We start from the raw sequence: 23,379 nt of genomic DNA on the forward strand, positions 1-23,379 counted from the left end.
ATTAGAAAATTAAAAATTTTTCACTATTGTGAACAATGCTTGGCTGTGCACCCTCCTATAAATATTTTGGAAGTGGAATTTAAAATCAAATGATGATGAGATCAAATGAAAAAGTTTAAGGTATTTGTTATATATTGCCAAATTGCTCTTCAGAAAGGCTTTCAAAAAACAAATCAACCATTATTACTACTACCAGAAGTGTATAAGAATGCCTTTTCCCCTCAAAAAAGTGAGAATCACCACTTGTTTTCTTCAGGGGGGAAAAACTTTTTCTAGGGGGAAGTACTGTCTGCATTTAGTTCCTATTTTTTGATTCCTAGTAAAATTATTTTTTCCTTGGATTTTCATATTTCTTCTTTGGGGAATTTCCCTATGATTTCCTTTGCTGTTTTCCTATTGGGGCAGGTGCATTTTCTTATTGAATTTTCTGAGATTTTAAATGTATATAGTAGTAACCATTTCTCTGTAGTATATATTACCGATATTTTTCTTCCATTTGTTATATTTGTAAATTTTTTATGGTGTTTGAACCATAAACATTTAATAATTATTTATTCAAAGACACCATTCTTTTAGTGTAATAATTAGATTATATTCCATTATATGTCTCCAAGATTATATTCACCTATACTTTTACCTAGTACTTTAATATTTTAATTTTAACATTTAAAGCTATTAACATTTATTCTGTGTATAGGGAACAGCATTTGTCCTGGATGTAGAACCCAAGCCATGATGTTTAGTATATTCAGTACCTTGTAAGTAGGTCCTCACCCTTGCATATTATTATCTATATACTCTGAACTCCTATTATGTATGCCAGGTAGCATATAGTTGATAGTATAGTACATATAAAATATGATAGAACATGCAAGAGTTGAAAGATGATTTCTAAGATTTTTAGCCAGAATAAAAGACAGGATTTTGTAAGGGGTGTAATTTTACTGGGATCTTGAAGAAATTTTGTGCTTCCTAAGCTTTCCAAGGTCGTGAATTCAGAAATGGCCCACCTAAGAGAAGCAAAAAATTAATATCAAGTTAAATGAGAAAAAAAATTGGCAACAAGAATAACGTAATACTGCAATGAAAAATAAAAATATTTTCCATTATTTAAAAAGAAAAATATAGTAAGTACTCATGTGCCTACTACCCAGATTTTACAAGTATTAACCTTTAGTTATCACATTTCATTTTCTAAAGAAATAGATAACAAATCTTTGAAGCTCCTTGCACCCTATTCATCTCCTACCATCCCTCCCTAGAGGTAACCACTAGCTGGGAGTAGTTTCTTGTCCATCTGTGTTTTCTGATGTCATAACTCAGCTTATCAATACTTTACTTCAGATTTATTGGTATATTGCTGTTCACTGTTGTCAGCTGTAAAGAGACTGAGACGTTACTTAAGCACTGTGGGTTAATGCTTTTTGTACATCACTGTGGTGTCTGGTAAAAGCAAACTGTGATAGATAGGGCATGTCATCTTTGCTATGAATTTTTTCAATGGGGAAACATTTAGTACCTTAATAGGCATCATTTTGTTTTTAATAAATATAACCGTAAATCCTAGACTGTTTATAGAAATTGCTGAGTTTTTAATTTGTTAATTAAGCTGTACACACAGATTAGAAAGGATTATCTGATTGCTGTATGCAGAACTGGAATGTTTTACATTTCTTTTTAAACCCCTAGGGCTTCTTGTGTATTCTCAGTAAGAAGTTTAGTATTTTAGGATAAAAAGGGACCTAGAGACATTCTGATTCTATGCCTTAATTATTTAGAATTGAACAAATTGACATGAAGATTTTGACTTACGACTTCAGAACTAGCATATGACCCCAAGTTTGGTCCCCTTTCTATTTATTAATGGTCCATAAATTTAGATAGTGATTTTGATGTAATATTATCCTGGGCTCCACAATCTGAACTAAAATGTCAGAAAATAGTGCATTTGTACACTAAAATCACAGCATAATTTTTGGGTGGTAAACTTTTTATTATACCAATTTTTTTTTGTGGTAGGTTTTTTTTTCTCTCTCACACACATTTATCATTAAATGGTGTTCCCAAGTCATTTTTCCTACATGTGTTTATGCTACTTTTTAAATTTAGTACTTGTTTTATGTAGTTCTAAATATTTTCAGTAATACTCATTTGATGTATTTAGGTTTTTTTAGTGTTTTGGTGAAATAGTTTTTGTTTTTTTTTTTAAGATTTTATTTTATTTGTTTGAGACAGAGAGAGAACATGGGCCCAAGGAGAGGGGCAGAGAGAATGGAAGAGTGAAAAGCTGACTCTCCTCTGAGTAGGGACCTGGATGTAGGGCTCAATCCCAGGACCCTGGGATCGTGACCTGAGACAAAGGCAGCACCTGACTGACTGAACCGCCTAGGTGCCCCCCAAATGGTTTTTTTGTTTTGTTTTGTTTTAAGATTTTATTTATTTTTTTGCCAGAGACTGAAACACAGCGAGAGAGGGAACACAAGCGGGGTGGAGGAGGGGGGAGTGGGAGAGGAAGAGCAGGCACCCTGCTGAGTGAGAAGACTGTTGTGGGACTCTATCCCAGGCCTCTGGGATCATGACCTGAGCTGAGGGCAGACGCTTAATGACTAAGCCACCTAGGCTCTTGAAAATAGTTTATTTTTGACTTGCAACGTATTTTTGAAGTTAGAAATAGTTTTTATAAAAAAAAAAAAAAAAAGAAATAGTTTTTATGTAGTTATCTCATTTGAAGCATTGTCTCCTTAGTTGACAAGTTAGGAAGTTTAGAATTGTAGGTGTTCAAATGATTGCAATAATGTCACTCAATAAAAATTAATAATTCAAATTCTTTTTAAGTTCAAAACTCTGGTATTATATTGCTTAGATTTCTGATATATCAAATTGTATATCTATTATATAAAAAGAGACTCAGATCAAATGTATAAAACAAGCTTTTGACCTTCTTAATCCCTACTTTTAATTTTTTTTAAAGATTTTTATTTATTTATTTGACAGAGAGGAGATCACAAGCAGGCAGAGAGGCAGGCAGAGAGGAAGCAGGCTCCCTGCTGAGCAGAGAGCCCAATGTGGGGCTCAATCCCAGGACCCTGAGACCATGACCTGAGCCGAAGGCAGTGGCTTAACCCACTGAGCCACCCAGGGGCCCCTAATTTTTTTTTTTTTTTTTTTTTTTTACTCAGATTTCTTTCACTTTTAAAAATCTTTCTCACTGTTAATTATTACCTTGAAACCTTGAGCATGTAAATGTTTTCAGAAAACTTAAGCCAGTTTGATATAAGAAGATAATTTTTTAAAAGGATTTTATTTATTTGTCAGAGAGAGAGAACACAAGCAGGGGGAGCAGCAGGCAGAGGGAGAAGCAGGCTCCCTGCTGAGTGAAAAGCTAGATGCGAGACTTGATCCAGGATCCTGGGATCATGACCTGAGCTGGAGGCAGACACTTAACCAACTGAGCCACCCAGGCATCCCAGAAGATAGATAGTTTTAATTACATTCTCTAAGATTGAGCGGTCACTTTTATGTGAAGATTTATATAAATTAAATCCATTGTAGTACTTTATCAACTGAAAATTATATATTTTAATTTTTCTTAATATTTACTCAGCAAATGGGGGAGTTAGAAAATATATTATGCTATTTCATTCAGTAAAGATGCTTAATGTGTGTGTGCACAGGACATTTGATGCTGGGGCTACAGAGTTGATTGACAAGTTCCAGTAGAGGACACTGTATGAGAAGTTGCATAAGAAAGTTAATATCTGTTTGCTGTGGTAGCAAAGAATCGTCAGAAAGGACAGAAAAGATGAGGGGAGTACCTTGATTAGTAGGCCTGCTGACGAGGGCAGAAGAGGAGGCTACAGAATTTGGACTTAATTTTGTTTAAGGATTCTAAGCAGGATTTTAACTGCCATAGTTAGATTTTCATCAATATCATGGTTAGGTTTTATTAACAGCATGCTATTCATGCTATTCATGTTAGTGTACCTGTATTACATAATCTACTTTCTGTTAGTTCCATGAACTAAGTTACGATTGTGATAGACCTAAATCTGTAAGGGAAACGTCATGATACTCTGATGAAAATGAGCCACACTACTTGGCTTCTGATGTGTATCTGTGTGCATATATATAAGTCAGTAAATTATAGGCTAAACAAAATGTTTTAAGTTATCCTTTAAAATAATAATAATTATTACTGTTTTTACAAACCATTGTATTTAAACTTCCCATGGAAACTGCTCTTGATTAACTTTTTATGAGCACGTAGGGATGGGTAACTTGTACCTTCTCTACTTACAAGGATAATATGAATATAAATGATAGGGTAAAGTAGCTTTGAACCATTAAGACACACTATATGAATTCAAAGCATTGGATATTGCAGGGTTTGGGAAAAGATGAGAGCATTTACTACTGAGTTACTTAATTTGGGGCAATTACCAAAAAAAAATTAATTTTACAAAACTTTGCAGTATTTGGTATTGCTTATCTTCTAAGCCTTCTGGATACTAGTCCCAATGCTGCCATTTCTTTGGTCTCCTCATTTCTTTCTAACTACAGTTTTAAGGGTTTCTTCAAAGGTTCTCAGGGTTTCATGCCCCCCTCACCCCTAGCTCTTCTCCTTCATATGTTCTCCCTCGGATCTTTCATCTGTTCTCATAGTTTTAATTAATTAATTACTATGTCTCATAAACCCAGGACAGATCTCTTCTTCAGCTTCAGACTTCAGTGTGAGATGAGTGAGCACGGTCAACATGTATAAAATTGAACCCATTCATTTTCTTCTGTAATTTGGTCCCTGCCTGTTCTGTGTTCTCATCTCATGGACTTCCTGTTTTGAATTTTATGCTGTAATAAGAATAGCCATTGGTTGAGCACTTATTTTTGTGGCACAGGCATTGAGCACTTTACTTGTGTTGTCATATTTCATTTAACCACATCCCTGTGGGATGGATGTTATTATTAACTCATTTTACTGATAAAATTCTGAGATGTTAAATAACATAGCCCAGGTCATATAGCTTGGAAGTGTCAAATCTCGGACTTGAATGCAGGTCTAATACCGAGCTCTTGGCAATCTATCAGATCGCACACAATCCCTGTTACTTGTTACTAGAGGAAACTTACTATACATCTTAAAATACTGCCAAGTGCTTTCCATCTCAGCCTTTCTAGTTTGATATATAATTAATGACTGAGGGATAACTGTGATAAGAGTGAAGTGATCACTTTCAACTGCTGAGAAAGTCACATGATTAAATATTTGTTGATACTAGTTCCTAAGGTAGCAGTATATCAAGTTTACTTTAGATTCAAAGTGTAGTTCTGTTGTGTGGTGATTATGTGTGCGTCTAACAAACGTGTCCTTCTTTTGTTTAAGGCTGCTCTACTGAGGTGTACTCTTAACCCCTAGCTTTAGCGACTCTACACCCTGCGAGTTCTCCTCCCCTCCTTGGGTGCAGTATCTTCTCAGGCAGTGTTCCCAGTCTGGAATCTCTTCATCCTACCATGCATCTTCACCTTCCCCTTGCTTGGCAAACTTTTCTACTTTAACAGCTTAGCTGAGGCATTGCCTTCTGTAAGGAGCTTCCCTGACCTTCTGTATCTCTAGGCTGGATAAAGTCCTCTTGCTCTCTATTACTCTAATATCTTGTATACATAGATGAGCATATTTAACTGTCATACTGTCACAATGTACTAATTTTAGTTCTTCTATTTATTATTATTGTCTCCTGCCACTATCATTTAAGTTTAGTAGGGAAGAATTTCTGTATCTGTTGTTTATTTTGTACTAATATTTGTTTATGTTTTAGTCACTCTCATTAGAAGATGAGTACTGTGAGATAGAAAACCAAGTCTCAGGTATTTTTGTGTCCATAATGCCTATTGTCTGACCAAATGATTTGTTTTTATTGCTAGTATCAACTTTTCCAGAGACTATAAACCTAAGCACACTATATATATATTTTTTTTTTCAATTGAAGGGTTATATATTTATTTGATCAGTAATCATAAGGTTAAAAAAAGATACAGAGTGTCTTCCATCCTTCTTTTGTCGTAGGCACAGGGAACTGTTCCCAATCAGTGGTAATTTACCATACTTTAAATAGCTATAATGACATGTATATTTTAACATGTGTTAGAGTGTATGTCTTCATTTTCTGAAGGGCATAAGATTTTGAGTGTTAGGTGAATGTTACCCTTTTAAATCCATTCTGTTCTGAAAGTATAAATTTAATTTTTGTTAATCAGAAATTGCAGTAATTCATGCTGTGATTTTAATTTGTACTATTAATGTTATGTTTATTCATTAAGACTTTAATTACCTCAAATATTTAATTAAAGTCATGTTTTCAAGTATATGGTGTATGGTCTAAAAAATTAACTACTTTCAAGATTGTCAAAGTAAAAAAGAAATCCAGAGAGACTTATTTTGTGCCATTCTCAGCAAAATTACAATTTTCCAATGTGTTATTTTCATGTTTGAAGGACTTTTTTGTTTGAACCTGTTATTCTATTAAAAAGGAAGTTTTTAAGGTAAAAAGCTAATACCCTTGATAGCAAGCTTTAAGAGCAAATGTGTTCAAAATGTGTAATAGCAATTATTTAGAATATTCTTTTAGCTGGAATCTTGACAAGAATGGAGAGAAAACAGAAGATGCAACCTGTGTAATAGAGAATGAGAGGCCATTTCCTTAAAAAAGTCTATTTGAGATTTTTCACTTTGGCTCATAAGGCATAAGAAAACATCACATCCGTGATATTCCTGGAAACTGCTAACCTAGTTGCAGTTGGTCTTCGTTGACTTATAGAGTGGGTATGGTTGCCTGCCATCTCTTCCTGTGGCTGCCTGTGCTTTCCCATGAAAACAGTAATCACACATACCTATCTAATACCTGTTTTCTTGCTCTCGGGTGAGTTAGGAATTGTGGATGTTTTGTTTGCTGCTGTATACAAGGTGTTTAATAAATATTTATAGGATAAAGGAATCAAGTAAGCATAATGTGGGCATTTTGTTCTCCAGTAGTAATTGTTTTGGTTCATGGTCATGTCTGAAGGATGGTAGATCTTTAAATACATTATAAATTTTCAAACGGCAATTGAATTATTTTTAATATTATTTTAATCTAATTCATTGTATATCTAGTCATTTGAATTACCTAAAATATTATATAAATGCTACATTATCTATTTCTTTTGGATAGACATTTGCTATATTTTGCTTAGGAGATTATTTTACACTTAAATCTTTTTTTTTTTTTTTAAGATTTTAATTATTAGAGAGAGAGAGAGAGAGAGACCACAAGCAGAAGTGTAGCAGAGGGAGAGGGAGATGCAGGCTTCCTGTGGAGCAGGGACCCTGATTTAGGGCTCCATCCCAGGACCCCAGGATGGTGACCTGAGCCAAAGGCAGATGCTTAACCAGCTGAGCCACCCAGGCACCACATAATTTGTACTTAAATCTTATTTGATATTTAGTAGTTGTGAATTCTTCAAACAAAACAATAATGTTATACTCCAGAATATTGCACTGCTTCCTTAAGAAGTAAATGCATATTTTTCACAGTTGATAAAGCAGGTGTAATTTCTACATGCGTAGAAGTATCCAGAACTCACATACTATCTCAGCTCCTGAAATTCATAATCTGTCATAGCTCTCTTTGGCATTCCCACTGACCCTCCACTGGCTGACTAGGGTTGGGGTATGGTGATGCTGCTAATTGTGGCTTACTTTATTTTTGCACTGATTCAAGCTTAGATATACTTCCATTTATTCCTCATGATGGGTAGAGACAGTTAAAACTTTTAAGACTATGGCTCCTGGATGAAAAAATAATTAATATGGAGAGTAAATCAACTTCATTCACAAAAGCCAAAGCCCTTACCTACGAGGCCTTCCATGATCTGGCCTCTGATGTATTTCTGACTCCTGTTGTTCTTCCCTGCTCCATTGGTTTTACCACATTGGCGTGCATGCTGATAGTAGAACATTTCTGCGTGCCCTCACCTTAGTGCCTTTGCCCTAGATATTCTTTCTTGACCCAGATATTTGCACAACTAGCTCCTTCCTTCAAGGCCTTGCTCCGATTTTACCTTCTCAGTGAGGCCTGCCCATCTCACCAGACATAAAACTGCTACCCAGCTTCCATCCCTATTGCTGCCTCCCTCTAGCCAGCTTTACTGTATATTCTTTTTTCATAGTATGTAACCACCTTCCGACATAGTTATAATGTACTTAGTTCTTATATTTATTAATGTATTATTTATAATATTATAATATTAATAAATACATATTTATTAGTTCCTGCCAGTTAACATGTATGTTTAGTAAGGGAAGAATTTCTGTATCTGTTTTTGTTTGTTTTCTTGTTGTAGTAGTTTCTTTAATACACAGGCATATCTTAAGTACCTAGAACACTGGTGTCTAGTGTACAGAAGACGATCAGTAACTGTTTGTTTAATAAACGACCAGTTTGGTTTTTGCAAGACCAAGTTTGTTTTTCCTCAGTGTATGATCCATATAACTGGACTGCCTTACCCCTTCAGCTCTGTCCTTTGTTTTTGTTATATGGATCCTTCGACTACATCTGGCATAAAACAAAAACAAACAGATCCAAGATCCAAGAGAGTCAGACCAAGAGAGAAAAAAGAAGACCCCTTCTTAACATCTAAGTTTTGTGTGTGTGTGTGTGTGTGTGTGTGTGTGTGTGTGTGTATGTGTGTGTATGTGTGTTTTTTAACCCTTTTTGGGATGATTGTTTGTATAGAATGACTTGGCAGAAACCCAGAAGAATGTGGCCCCATGGCTTTAACATGACACCCATGTTATGCTGTGGCTTTCTCTCTCTATTCCCAAATCTGTGGTTTTAATGAATGGTCTTACCTCTTATATGTATGATGGCTCAGCCTGAAACAGAAATGAGCTCTAGTGGGGGACTATATTGCCAAGATAGTAGGACTGTTCTAATAGGTTTGTTCCTTTATACCTATCCTCTGTTTAAGAACTTTCTAGGTGTTAAGTGATTTAAGTTCTAGTTCTGACTCTGTAAGCGACTCATTGTCTTAAAACTCTGGTCTTATGTTTCTTCAACTGTAAAATTGAACTAGACTTTTTTTTCCTCCCTGATTATGTGAAGTTTAGCTATATCATCAAAAAGATTTTAAGTTTTATAATTGTAGGAACCCTCTTTCAAAATATGTTAGCACTTAAGTTAATAATCATGTTATTAAAGTATATTTAAGATTTATACTTGATGAGGTGCTAGATATCTAAAAACAGAGGTGAGCACAGTAGTGTCTAGAACAGAACAATTGTTTTTTTATGTATTTCACAAGAAAAAACAGATTCGTGATAATTCTTAGAATTCAGTTAACTAGAAAATTGGATCTTTAGCGATGATAAATAACTGGTATTAGAATCATTCTCTCTTCGTTCTTTCTCTTCTCCTGTTCTTTCTCTACCTGTTGCCCAATCTCTTGTACAGTTTTCTTTTCTGTTTTTTCTTTTTTGCTGATAGAACTAAAGGATGACACTTTAAAGGTATTTCTCAAGAATTTTGCTTTGGAATCTATTTTGTTCATTATTGAACTGCTTGGGGTCCAGCAGTTTATGTTATACATGGTAGATGCTCCTTAAATGTTGCTTGAATGAATGAATTTACTTTTATTTTTCTCCAATATTGAATTAATTCAGAAAGTGATTTTTAAATTTTTATTATTTTAAGAAAGGTGACTCTTGTGATGGTGGGACTTGATAATGCTGGTAAAACGGCAACAGCAAAGGGAATCCAAGGAGGTAAGCAGAAAATATGTATTATTAAACTATTCTGAATTATTTATTTATGTAAATTGCTTTATTACATATTCATTTGGTTTAGATTGTATACACTCCCTTACTTTAAATTCTTAGTATGCTTGTGGCTAGTATGGTGAATAGACTCTAGTTTAAGAATACCAGCCTGTTAATATGTTTCAGATTTGAGTAAGTGCAGAGATGCAGAGGATCCTTGGGGTCTTTGATCAGATAAATAGGATCACATCTGTCTTCTCAGCACCAGAAGGAAAAAGCAAAAAAAGGACATGTCCTGCCTTGAAGGATATCTATCTTCTACTTAACATTCTCTTGGCCAGAATTTAGTCACAAGGCTAAGGAGGGAAAGAAAGAAAGAAAGGGAGGTAGAAATATAATTAGCTAGCACAACTCTCTTTGTATATCTTGATTTTTTTTTAATATGATTTGTGACTTTTATAGTTATGATAAAATTATGGCCTTTTCCTTATCAGATGGTTTTATGTCATTTATATTACATTTCATTCATTTTATTTATTTAGTTAGTCTTAATTTAATACTGTATACTACAATATAGAAGCAACTGTGCTGGTAAGTTTGTTGTACACCCAGAAGATGTGGCCAAACATCTTATGGGTATGAACTGGGAAAAAGCTTAACATATATTTGTTGCTGGAAAAGGATGTTTCAACAAGATATGGATACCAAATAGTCAGGGGGGCTTTTATTTATGGGAGTTTATGAAAGAAAATTAACACTTTGCAAAACTTGCTATTGGAGGAAAATGTTTTGTCACCGTATAGTCTACTATGTAACATGAGATGTAAATTATATATTTTTGTCTTTGGATTCTTGAAGTCCTTTTGTGTGTACCCTTCATGCTGTCTCCTAGGTTATATCCTCACAGAGCATTCATTGTCATCATCTAAACTAGGGGTGGCAAACTTCTTTTGTAAAGAGCCAGATAGTAAATATTTTACACTTTGAGGGTCATGCATTCTTTTTCCCAGCTATACAACCATGACATAGTATGAAAGCAGTCATACCCAATATATAAACAAATAAGCATGGCCATGTTCCAATGAAGCTTTGTTATGGACACTGAAATTTGATGTATTATGAAATACTATCTTTTTTATCTTCGTAATTACTTAAAAATAGAAAACACAATCTTTGCTTGAGAGCCATATAAAAGTAGATCGTGAGCCAGATTTGGCCTTCAGACTGTGACTCCTCATCTAAGCATCTTTACTTCTTCCATTTCTTCAGTCTTACATTGAGGGAGAAGAATCTAAGACTCAAACTGTCTACTTTGTTGTGTGTACTTAAACATCCTCTTTCCATTAGGATCATTCTCTTCTGATTTTCATCTCTCTGTTTCTATTAGTTTCTTTTTCTGAGTTTAGAAATTACTCAGGTTGTTATATCATGAACAGAAAGTCAAAGCTGTCTTCAACTTTGAGCTTGTTCTTCATCTTGTTTATTTATTCTTCAGCCTACTCTTGTGACTGATTTCTTACCTTTTTTTCTTTTTTTAAGCTTCCAGTTATATAGAACTAGATGAAGTTTTCCAATGGAGCTTTTTCATGCCTTTGTATTTGTTTATGCTATTCCCACTTGTCCTTTTTTTTTTTTTTTTAAGATTTTATTTATTTATCTGACAGAGCGAGAGAGCACTAGCAGTGGGGGACAATGGAGAGTGAGAAGGAGAAGCAGACTCCCCGCCTAAGCAGGGAGCCAGATGTGGGGCTTGATCCCAGAACCATGGGATCATGACCTAAGCTGAAGGCAGATGCCTAACTATCTGAGCCACCCAGGCACCCCTCCCACTTGCCTTATTAGAGAGACTATCTGCTTATCTTTAAAGCGGAGTATATATTTCTAAAGGTGGATTTTTGTTATATAGTCTCATTCTTCATGAAATCTTTTCTACCTCCTGCTACAGTTAGCCATTACCACCACCATCAGTAGATATGACTGCTTCCTGTGCTTTGGCCTATACTTACTTATACCTACTTGTATCACTACTTAAATTACTCCTTCATTCATGCATCTCTTACTCATTCTGGTGTCCCAGTTCAGCCATGCCTTATGTGTAATAGGTAACCTTCTTCCAACATTTTGCCATGGCTTCTACTCTTCAGCTTTTTTCAGGTTTGTCTCAGTTTCTTTTCTTCTTTTTTTCCCCCTCATTTCTTTTGAGACATACCTGCTTCTTTTCTAAGTGCAATGTCTAAATCCATACCTTCAGTGTCTTTCATCTAGAATGCGATAGCTTCCTAATCAGAGAGTACTTTTCTTATGTTGACCTTTGCTTTTTCTATCAACTTCCCTTCTTTATAGCTATCAAAGTGATTGTATTAGTTGGATATAGGTTCAGTTGTCCTAACAGAGACCTAAAATTACAGTGGCTTAACAAAATAGAATTTTATTTCTCATAATAGTGCACACAAAAGTAATGTAGGCCTACCATAATAGCCCTTTGGTGGTAGAGACTCAAGTTCCTTCTCCTTTTTTTTTTTTTTTTTTGGCCATTTATAGTGTTCTCCCTTGCCTATCTAGTCCAAGGTGCCTCACTACGGTGCATTTTAGCAGGAAGGGAGAAGTAATGGGGAAGGGAGGCCATTTTCTTTTCTTTTAAGGGCATGAACTAGAAGCTCCTATATCAGTTCAGTTCAATGCCGTTGACTAGAACTGGTGGGATTCTGGAGCTGGCTCCTACTTGCTCTATTGGCTTATATCAGCTATCTAGAGCCAGTTAGGTACATCTCTTCCCAATTATGTGTTCAGGTACCTCGCACTAGTTTGAAATTGGCCATAGTGGGAATATTCACACCACGGAAAATGACAAACAGTACATATCAAATTTCCCCAAAAGTGGTTAAACATTTAACTCTACACCACTAGCTCACTATCTAGGGTATGCTTTAATGGCCATCCCTCGCTACCACAGAGATGGGGGATTGTAGTCTTTATCCTAAATAGGTATGTGCTCAGCTAAAAAATCCAGGATTCTCTTGACTATCCAGTGCTGTTTCCTAATAGTTTCCAAGAAATGATTGCTATTTGGGTGGCAAAATTTTTCTTTGTGTAAATTGATCCCTAGTTTTGTTGGATATTAACGTATCTTCATTATGTTATAGGTATTTATGTTTCTACTTTTCTCCGCTATGTAAGAGCTCTGTAAGATCAGAAGATGAATCTTGTTATTGTGTATGTAAGACACTGCATAGTGCTTTGCATACAATAGATATTCAATAAATAAGTTATTGATTATATATTTTCACTATATATAATCTTGGGCTTTCTAGAGATTGTCTTAACATGTATACTTTACTGAAATCCTCAGGCCCGGGGACCATTTGTCTCTGTACTTCTGGTTCTTGTATGATACTTGATCTATAATAGACCCTCAATAAATGGCTACTAGCATGAATGGATGGATAAGTATATGGAAGGACGAAAGGAAGGATGTTAAGGACAGTAGCTTCAGCTACCCTTCAGCTGTCATGGCAGTCTGGTGTTATAATATTGAGCTGCTATATACTAAGTACAAAGGAAACAAAGTAGGTCCTAGATATTGGGAAAGTACAGGCTATTGTGAGGACCAGCAAGAAGAGAGAATATTATGATAGAGTGTGTAGGTGATCCTGCAGGTAGACTGAAATCATTAGAAAGGATTTATAGGGAAGTTGTATCTAGAGCATTTAGTCTTCTTGAAGTCTGTCTTGAAACACAGAATCATAAATAGGACCCAGAGGAGAGGATAGAGAAGTCAGGGAGGAAAGACATTTAACCTGGATTTGAATCCTGGCTCTGCCCACCATGTAACGTTGAAAAAATTACCTAATCTGAATTGGTTTTCTGGGAATGTTGCCATCATTTTATCTGCATTGCTCTCCTTTGCTTGGAATGTTCTTCTGTCTTCTTTTATTATAATTATGTAGTTTTTAATACTTCATTTTTTTTTCATGGCCTTTCTGAAGTCTTTGTATAACATAGCTTCTGCCGCCCTCCTCTTTAGTGTTTTCCTCCTAGATGCCTGTGGTCTTAGTTTGGGCTGCTGTACCCATATCTTAGACTGGGTGGCTTAAACAGGTTGTTTCTTACAGTTCTGGAGGTTGAAAGTTGTGAAGTTGGGGTGCCAGTATTGTTGGGTTCTTGATGTGGGTCCGCTTCTTGATCTAGACAACCATCTTCTTGCTACAACCTCATGTGGTACAGAGAGAAAGAAAACAAGCTCTCCTGTGTCTTCCTGTAAGTGTACTAATCCCATTATAGGAGCTGCACCCTCATGACCTCACTGAAAGCTAATAACCTCCCAAAGGCTCCACCTCCAAATACCATCTCACTGGGGATTAGGGCTTCAACACAGGCTTTTGCAGGGGGAGGGGAACACAAGGACACAGGACACAGGCATGTAATCTGTAACATCCTCACATTATCCTCTTGAGTTTTTTCATAGAAATATTGGTTCCTGTGTTATTTCAATTAATATGTATCTGTCTATATTTTACTGTATGTTCTTTGAGGACTGCAACCCTCTTAGTCATCTTTATATCCTAATGCGTAACAAAGTTTTGTGCTGAGTAGGTGTCTGTATGTGTTAGTTTTCTTATCCCTGTTCTAGCATTGTTAATTTATTTTCATTAATAATTTTCTGGGAATACTTGTGAAATCATGCTCAAAGACAGCTGCCTATTTTAACTAAGAAAACCAGTTCTGGCCTGGACTAGATCATGTTTTGAAATGTCTACTGTAATCCTGTTTTGGGAGTATCATTCTGCTTATATTTCTTCTAAACTTTTTTCTCCTAGATAATGAAGGTCTTAGAAAAATGTGACTTGTAATGTCTCTTTTAACTCTGTAGGGAGCTGTTTAAACTGTGCTAAGGTACTTGCTGCCTGGGAGTGGTACCCTGCAGATCTGTTTTCCAGTCACACCTAAATCTAGCAGCAAATGCCTTTCAAATTTATCTTTGTAATAGCAAATATTTTGTTGAATATAGAAATGATAAAGACCATCTACACCAGCGTTATTCAGTAGAACTTTCTGCAGTGATAGGAATGTTCTATATGGCCTCTGTCTAGTAGTAGGGTAGGCCACTAGCCAATGTGGATCGTACACCTGAAGAATTGAAATTTAAATGTAGATCATACACCTGAAGAATTTTGAGCACTTTAAATGTATATCGTACACCTGAAGAATTGAAATTTAATTTAATTTGATTTTAATTTAAAAAGCCTCATGTATTTTGGGGCCATTGTATTGCCCAGGTATAAACAAAGTCCAATAGAGTGCTATCTGTTGTGGATTCTGGTGATGAAGAGAGAGTAAAAGAGATAAACGTGAAGTTTCCTTCATAGCCATTGAGTCATCAGGTTCTGTTAGTCTTTCTTGAGTTCTGTCTTTCCATTCTTTATTTTCATATCTGTCTGAAACGTGGTCATCACTATCATTTCTAGCCAGTTCTAGAGACTTTGCAAAGAAGTTTCTTAATAAAGCACTACTTTAGTCACCTTAATTATATTACTGGTCTACTGACATACCTTCCCTGGCTCCCAGTTCTCTCCGGAACCCTCTTCAGTCTGCATATGTTCTTAAGGGTTTGCTCCAACTACAAGTTCAAGTCTTCTTGAACCTTAGTTGTCTTTTTAATCTTATTACCATTCCTTGGCAGTTATGTACACCCTGTACCTCTTTTGTGTTGTCATATATAGAAGTACAGAAAATTTTAATTTTTAATTTATGAGAACATCCAAAGCATGTTCCTGTAGAAATGATGAAATCTACTCTATATCTGCAAGCTGCCCTGAAAAGTTTCTTTATTCCAATTATCTTTAATTCAGTAATTAAAGAAGTGCAGTCTACTCCTCATAGCTTCTCCCATTTTTTGGTTCTTCTCAACTATTCTCTAAATACTCAGTTTTTCTTTATAACTTCACAGAGGTTGCAATGGTCTCTGGGGATGGCTGTGGTGTTGAAGGGTTGAAATTTTTATTACTTGTAATTTAAGAGAGATGATACCCTCAAAGGCAAGAGTTTATTCATTTACTCATTCTACAGGTATTTATTGCTTACTTCTTACATGGTAGACATTATTCTAGGAGCCAGGGTTATGTCAGTATAAAACAAATAAACAAAGAAGAAATTTTTATCTGCATGGAGCATAAATTCTAGTTGAATATTTTATAATATCTACCCTTCCTCCAAACCAGTATACTTAGATGTAAAGCTTAATGTGTAAGCAAATAATAAACATTCCATTTAGTACTAAATTATGATTGAAAACTGCTTTTTATGTCATTTAAGTTGTGAAATTAAATTGATGTTATTAATTTAACGTCTAAAGATTGTTTCTTTTGTATCATTTGAAACAGAGTATCCTGAAGATGTAGCTCCTACTGTTGGCTTTTCCAAAATTGACCTTAGACAAGGAAAGTTTGAAGTCACCATTTTTGACTTGGGAGGTGGAAAAAGAATTCGGGGAATCTGGAAGAATTACTATGCTGAGTCCTATGGGGTAATATTTGTTGTGGATTCCAGTGATGAAGAGAGAATGGAAGAGACAAAGGAAACAATGTCAGAAGTGCTAAGACATCCTAGGATATCGGGAAAGCCTATACTGGTGTAAGTAACGTTGCTGTCATTGTAAACGCAGAAGCAGTGACAATAGCCAATAAAGAAATTTACCTAAGTTACAAAATAAATAAGCAAATAAGCTAAAATTGTCACATCCTAATGTAATAAAATGTGGTTAACTGGGAATTGTTTTGGTCTCCTTAGTAATTAAGGATTGAGGCTGTGTTATTAAGAAGAGTTATACTTAGATCTTCTGGGTATTCAAATATAAACTCTTTGTTTTATTTGATAACTTACTTTTTATAAGAGTCTGCATTTTGAAATGACCTATTAACAAAGTTCTAGGATGTTTTTCAATTTTTTCCCTCTTTTAATAATTTATGTTTTGTGTTTGTCTTCTTTTTCTTGAAGAGTATTTTTTTTTTTAAGATTTTATTTATTTATTTGACAAACAGACATCACAAGTAGGCAGAGAGGCAGGCAGAGAGAGAGGAGGAAGCAGGCTTCCCACTGAGCAGAGAATCTGATGTGGGGCTTGATCCCAGGACCCTGGGATCATGACCTGGGCTGAAGGCAGAGGCTTTAACCCACTGAGCCACCCAAGCACCTTGAAGAGTATTCTTATTTGGAAGTTATTTAAAAGGTTTATTCTTCTAAATTTCTAATTTTTTTTTTAAAGATTTTATTTATTTGACAGACAGAAATCACAAGTAGGCAGAGAGGCAGGCGTTGGGGGGGGGGCGCGGGATGCAGGCTCCCTGCTGAGCAGAGACCCCCTCCCCCCATGTGGGTCTCCATCTCAGGACCCTGAGATCATGACCTCAGCTGAAGGCAGAGACATTAACCCACTGAGCCACCCAGGTGCCCCTGATTTCTAAATTTTTATTCCTATATTTCCAAATTGAATGTGTGATCTGTGTTGTTATCAGCTTAGTCATGTGCTTATATCATTTTGTTCAGCTGCCTAAACATATTTTAAAAAGTGACAATGGGCAGTCACAGCCTTTCTGCATAGTAAACACCAGATGGTGCTATAAGACATAGAAAAATGAAAGTCCTTTAAATTGATCTTAAAATCAGAGTAAACTGAATGTGTGCCATTGCCTTCTTGTCCCTTTTTCCTCATGCCTGTTTCATTACTGAGGATTAAAAACAACCAACCAGCTTATCGTGTGGCTAAATGAGAAATTGTAAGCAGTTTCTCAGTGGTCCCCAGCAGTAAATGAATATTTTTAAATGAGGCAGTTTAGAAGCTTTCATTACACAAAGTAAGACTTTATGGCATCATTTATTAGTATAGATCCTATGGCTTAATTTTTATTTAACCAATTAGTGAAGTTATTTGATTTGTGTAATCAATTCTCACCTTTATTGAATCTGAAGGAAAGTTTAATAGACATATGTATGAAGAATGAACTGTGTTGAACCCCATAGGCTAAGATTCTCTACACATTTAAGCAAAGAACAGTGACTTCTAAAGTAAAAAGTGTTAATGACTGAGATGACTGATGCTCATGTGTAAAATAATTGTGTGTTCATTTTTAACCCTATAGTCATTTATTTAATTTTTTCTTTCATTCGTTCATTCATGTGTTAAATCAGCAATATTTATTATGCATCCACTATGTGCTAGGCACTGTTCTGGTGATGGGGATACATTTGGGAACAAAAACAGTATAAATCCATGTATGATCTCAGAAGCTTACATTCTAGGGAGTGGCATACACAATAAATGTAATAAATAAGATATATCATACATTAGGTGATAAGAATATTGAAAAATGCAGGTAAAATATCTGGGATCCTATCGTGGTGGTATGGCAGTGGTATGTTACTCTTATAATTAGGATAATCACAGTAGGGTGTTTTGTTTTGTTTTTTTAAGATTTTTATTTATGAGAGAGAGAGCATGAGCGGAGGAAGGGTCAGAGGGAGAAGCAGACTTCCCCCTGAGCAGGAAGACTGATGCAGGACTCTATCCAGGGACTCCAGGATCATGACCTGAGCCAAAGGCAGTCGCCCAACCAGCTGAGCCACCCAGGCGCCCATCAGAGTTGATTTTGAGGAGATGACACCTGAGACAAGAGAGGCAATCATCTAGATGTATGTGGAAAAGCCGCAAGGCAGGAGTGTGCAGTTCCTAAGTGACTACAGTTAGCACTGACTAATCAAATAACGGTCAGCAAGAGACCTGCTGTCTGTTCTCTCACTTCTCTCACCGAGTAGATTTTCAGAATAGAGGGTGAAAAACTCTGGAAGATCACTGACTGGGGGTTCCCTCACCATTACAATTTTGTAATCAGGGCAATCTCACAAAGACATGAGAATTAATAATGGATACTATAATTTGCTTCTGAAGTATGGTATGGTTCCCCATTTGACCAGTTTTTTTTTTCCCGGGGTATTTTACAACTAAAGATTTTTTGTTAATAAAGATAAACTGCTTTTTGAAATGAGTATGCTTCAGAAATATACAAAATATACAAGAAATACACATTCTTAATAAATAAACATGTAGGTAAGAGTGAGTTAAAAAATGTTGGATCAACCACGTGAGCCAATCACTACTAACATTTTGATGCATTTCCTTTACACATTTTTGCAAAATCTGTAATGTACACAGTTGTGATAATATATAAAATTTTGTATTCCATCTTTTCTTACTTTAAAAAACATGTATGTATATTTTAATTTATTTGTTTGTTTTTAAGTAAATTGTCATGACCCTGAGAACAGAAGTCACATGCTCTTCTAACTGAGCCAGCCAGGGGTCCCTGTACCCCCACTTTTTTTTTTTAAATAAGTTTCTAAATCCCTCTTAAATACCTATACAAAACCTATATTTGGGAATTCTCCTGTTTACCTTTTTCTCTCTGACCGACAAGTAGTTTCTCTTATTGATGTTACTGTCTTAATATCCTTTGAGTCTCTACTTCTCTGTAATCCTCTCTGTAATCAATCTGCACTTCTCCCCTGTGTTTCTGAGAGCAACAGTCTCCTAAGCAGTCTCCCTGCATTCTTGCCCATCTAAATTGCTAGGAGACTTTTTCTTTATTTGATGTTTTTTAAATTTATAGAATTTGATATTTTACAAGAAAATTTGATGTTTTACAAAACCAGTACATGCTTTAACAAGTGAAACAATGTGGAATATATAAAGGCGATGAGAGCTCTTTAAAATACACTCTTGGATAATAAGTGGGAATGACCTCTGACAGAACCCTGCTTAGTGCTAGGACCTGGTGGGTTGTGGAGACAGAGGGGGAGGGTACCTGAATCAGGAGGCAGGCTACAGTGTCCCTTCTTGCACTTAGCTGCTTCTTTCCAGCCCACAAACATCAGGACCTATCATGGGCAAAATTCAGTGACAACATCTAATTTCTTCTCTTCATCCCTGTCTGAGCCTAAACTAGCTGATTTAGGACCAACAGGGCCTCTCAGAACTCACTTCAGTACTTAGGTAACTTTCCCTTTCCACCCTATAATGATGAACAAACAGCAAACAATATAACACCTCTGAGAAGATTCACCCATTCAACAGAAATAAACTTGAAAAATTAGAATATTATTTATAATCACAAAACTACAAATTGAGGGAGCCAGGATTCATTCATGCTATGGAAAGCAAAGTTAGATGATCACAGTAGCTGGTGCTGGGCAGTCTCTGTCCTGGCCTGACTTGCCTTTGCACACCAGCCTGACAGCAGGTGTCATTGAAAATGAAGCCTCAGCCAAATTTCACTTCATGTCAGACTTGAGGGCTCTCTTGAAAGGTCAGAATCATAGAACATCACCAGTCTTCTGTGTTTTATTAGCTCAGAAATTCTATTTTACTGTTCCATAGCATTTACTACTTAATGAGTATAATATTTTGATTAAAATCTCTGAAATAGTGGTGAAAAGTTGAAAAACCATGGATTTACAGAGAAGATGGAGAGTCTGGAACCTGGATTCTAAGAGCTGTGTGAATTTGTTTATGACCCTGACAAATCACTCTACTTCTTTGCACTTAGTGGCTAAATGCCTCTTCTATATTAAAAGTATCTGTAAAATATTGTAATTCTGCTTTTGTATTCAGCTGCTATAATCATGTGAACCATACTGTAGGGTATTGTAAGAATCCATTTCAGTAAAACAGTAAAAGTGATTAAAGAGAGTCAAAATAGATGCTATTCAAATGTTCTGCTCTGTAATCATGTTAACCTGTTTATTTACCTAGAGTTTTCCTTTTACTCTTTTAGCTATAATAGAGATTTACCTTATACTCTGATAAGGTATGAATTATATTATCTGCCTCTGTGTACTTCCTCCATACTCTTCCTTTAACAATTTATAACTTAATTTAAAAAAAAAACTAAGATTAGATACTCTGGACAGATAAAGACCTCTCCAATAGAAAAAATAAATAACTTTTGGAGTTCTATCAATAGCACTAGAATCAACATAATCCCTAATTTCTTTTTTAGTTGAAATATAGTTGATATATAATATTAGTTTCAGGTGTACAATGCAGTGATTTAACAATTATATATAGATTACAAAATGCTCACCATGGTAAGTGTATTTACCACCAGTCACCATACAGTTATTACAATATTATTGACTCTATTCCTATGCTGTACTTTTCCTTCCCGTGACTTATTTTATAGCTGGAAGTTTTACCTATTTCACAACCTCCCAACCCTCTTCCAGCAGTTAGCCCAAATTTCAAGCTCAACACCTACCAAGAAATTCTTCATAAATAATATAAGGCCCTATTTATTGATTACTTCTGGAAGGAACTGAGCTGAAGCTTTTCTTTTTTATGGCTGAATCTCCTAATACTTAAAACTGGGATAACTCTGGAGATCCAAGGCTAAAATTTCCTCCCAGGATAATTGCTAGCACATTTGAACTCTTGGAATGATGCCACTTTCTCATTACATACTGTTTTTCTGTGGAATTATATGACCTACCTTTGGGGCAAACATTGCAAATTAGATGCTTTGCAACAAAAGTAATATAGAGGAGTTTCACTCAGGGATGAAAATATAGTATCTCTGATATGAACTACTAGGTGTTATGATTTTGGATAAAAAAACATTTTTTGACCCAGAGGTCTTTGCACCTATGATGGCCTCCCAGAACCCTCTGAAATCACATACATGATCCTGAATGCATGTGCATTTTTCCTTGGGAGCCGATCCTAGCTCTCATCAAATTCCTAAAGGATTTCATTACCCAAAAGGTTAAAAACTATGGCAGTGAGTTTCCATATTAGGAAAAGCAATAACCAGGGTTTTATTTTTACTTTTCCAATAGAAGAGTTTTTATCTCTAATTTTATATGCCTCCTTGAGTCACCTTTTTTCTAGACAGTATTATAGGAGAACATTTGCAAATTTCTTTGAGTCCTATTTATTGTAAGTGCTGAGAAGTTAACTAGAGTTACATATTATCCTGTCATTAGATTTTGAGGAAAATGCACCTTTACCAAGTTAGACCTTTAAATAATAAATAGGAGAACCTGGGCCCTTTTGAGATTGCTAGAAACTCTCTAAGTATGCAAATATGGACTGCCTGTCATTTAATCCTGTTGTCCTTAGATGTAGTGCTGAGTCCTTTAACTTACTATTTTTACCATCTGAAAACCCTACTCACCCTACTCACTGGCTTAAGATTTCTCTTCTTGTAGTGAAACCTTACCAGGCTGTTATCTTCATCAACCTTATTTAGTTATATCATTGATTCATCTCCAAACTTCCTTCCTAAAGTCTTCCTTTTGTCTCTACTGGCATCAACTTCACTCTTTGCAGCTGTAGTTCATAGTGAAGCTTCTCAGCTGGTTAACTTCCTAGATAATTTATGCATAAGAAACCTTCAGAGGTTGCCATCCTTCCCTTCCCCACCTGAATGCACTTTATATAAAAACAATATAACAAAGAAAAAACTGTTGGTAGTGTTATTAGCAAGGTGTTTTTGGGGACCATCTGCATCAGCATCGGCCCAGACCTTTTAAATTTTTGAGGGTGTGGCCAGGGAATGCTTCTGGTTTTTTTTCACAGGTTCTCCAGATCATTCTGATGCACAGGAAAAGTTGAGGGCTACTGGTGTAGGAGAAAGTGGGTTTTGGAGTCAGACAGGCCTTGGGCAGCTCACTTGTTCTTTCTGAGCATCCATGTCTACACTTGTACATAAGAATTTTAGTATCTGTGTTGTCATATGAGTTTCAAATGATGCGTTTAAAGCAGCTAATGCAGTCCTTTATTAATGTTCTGTAAATGTGATGATGGATATGAATAGTTATTGTTGATGATACGCTGTGCCTGGATGGAGATGGTTTAGGAGAGCAAGTTTTAAAGTGTCTCATCATATGAATTCAGGCAACGTGAAACCTTTGATTACAGAAAATGATATAATTTAGTAGGTGAGAATATGAGCCCAAGTGCTCATAGTAATTTTACAAGTAGGTTTCCTAATATTGTACCTCTAACACTTAGTAGTTTTTTCTCTTTAAGTAGTAATTTAAATGAAAAAAAATTACTTTTAGTGCCTACTGAGTGTGTGAATAAAATATATATGAAATGTTCAACTAATTAAATATCCTGTTGTTTTGTTGCTTAGGCTAGTGTTTTTCTTTTTCTTTTTCTTTTTTTTTTTTTTTAAGATTTTATTTACTTGAGGGTGCCTGGGTGGCTCAGTGGGTTAAGCTACTGCTTTCAGCTCAGGTCAGGATCTCAGGGTCCTGGGATTGAGGCCCGCATTGGGCTTCTCTGCTCATCAGGGAGCCTGCTTCCCCCTGCCTCTCTGCCTGTTTTTCTGCCTACTGTGACCTCTCTTTTTGTCGAATAAATAAACAAAATCTTAAAAAAAAAAGATTTTTTTATTTATTTGAGATAGGGAAAGAGAGCATGAGCAGGGGGTAGTGGCAGAGGGAGAGGGAGAAACAGAATCACTGTTGACCAGAGAACCCAATATGAGGCTCCATCCCAGGACCCTGAGATCATGCCCTGAGCTCAAGACAGACAC

At 35.8% G+C, this 23,379-nt stretch overlaps 1 protein-coding gene across 4 annotated transcripts in view; it reads left to right on the forward strand.

Moving 5' to 3' along the window:
* Positions 1–23,379, forward strand: part of ARL13B (ARF like GTPase 13B) — a 70,452-nt gene that overhangs the window by 4,884 nt on the left and 42,189 nt on the right. For 3 of the 4 annotated variants that reach the window (XM_082742408.1, XM_082742407.1, XM_082742409.1), the window contains 2 exons: positions 9,726–9,796; positions 16,171–16,420. The exons of the other annotated variant lie outside the window; for it this stretch is intronic. In XM_082742408.1, coding sequence (XP_082598534.1) covers positions 9,726–9,796; positions 16,171–16,420 — 321 coding nt within the window. The remainder of the gene's footprint in view (positions 1–9,725; positions 9,797–16,170; positions 16,421–23,379) is intronic. 4 annotated transcript variants of the gene reach the window in all.

The sequence above is a fragment of the Mustela nivalis genome, assembly GCF_964662115.1.
Source record: "Mustela nivalis genome assembly, chromosome: 1".
NCBI classification, from domain to species: Eukaryota; Metazoa; Chordata; class Mammalia; order Carnivora; family Mustelidae; genus Mustela; species Mustela nivalis.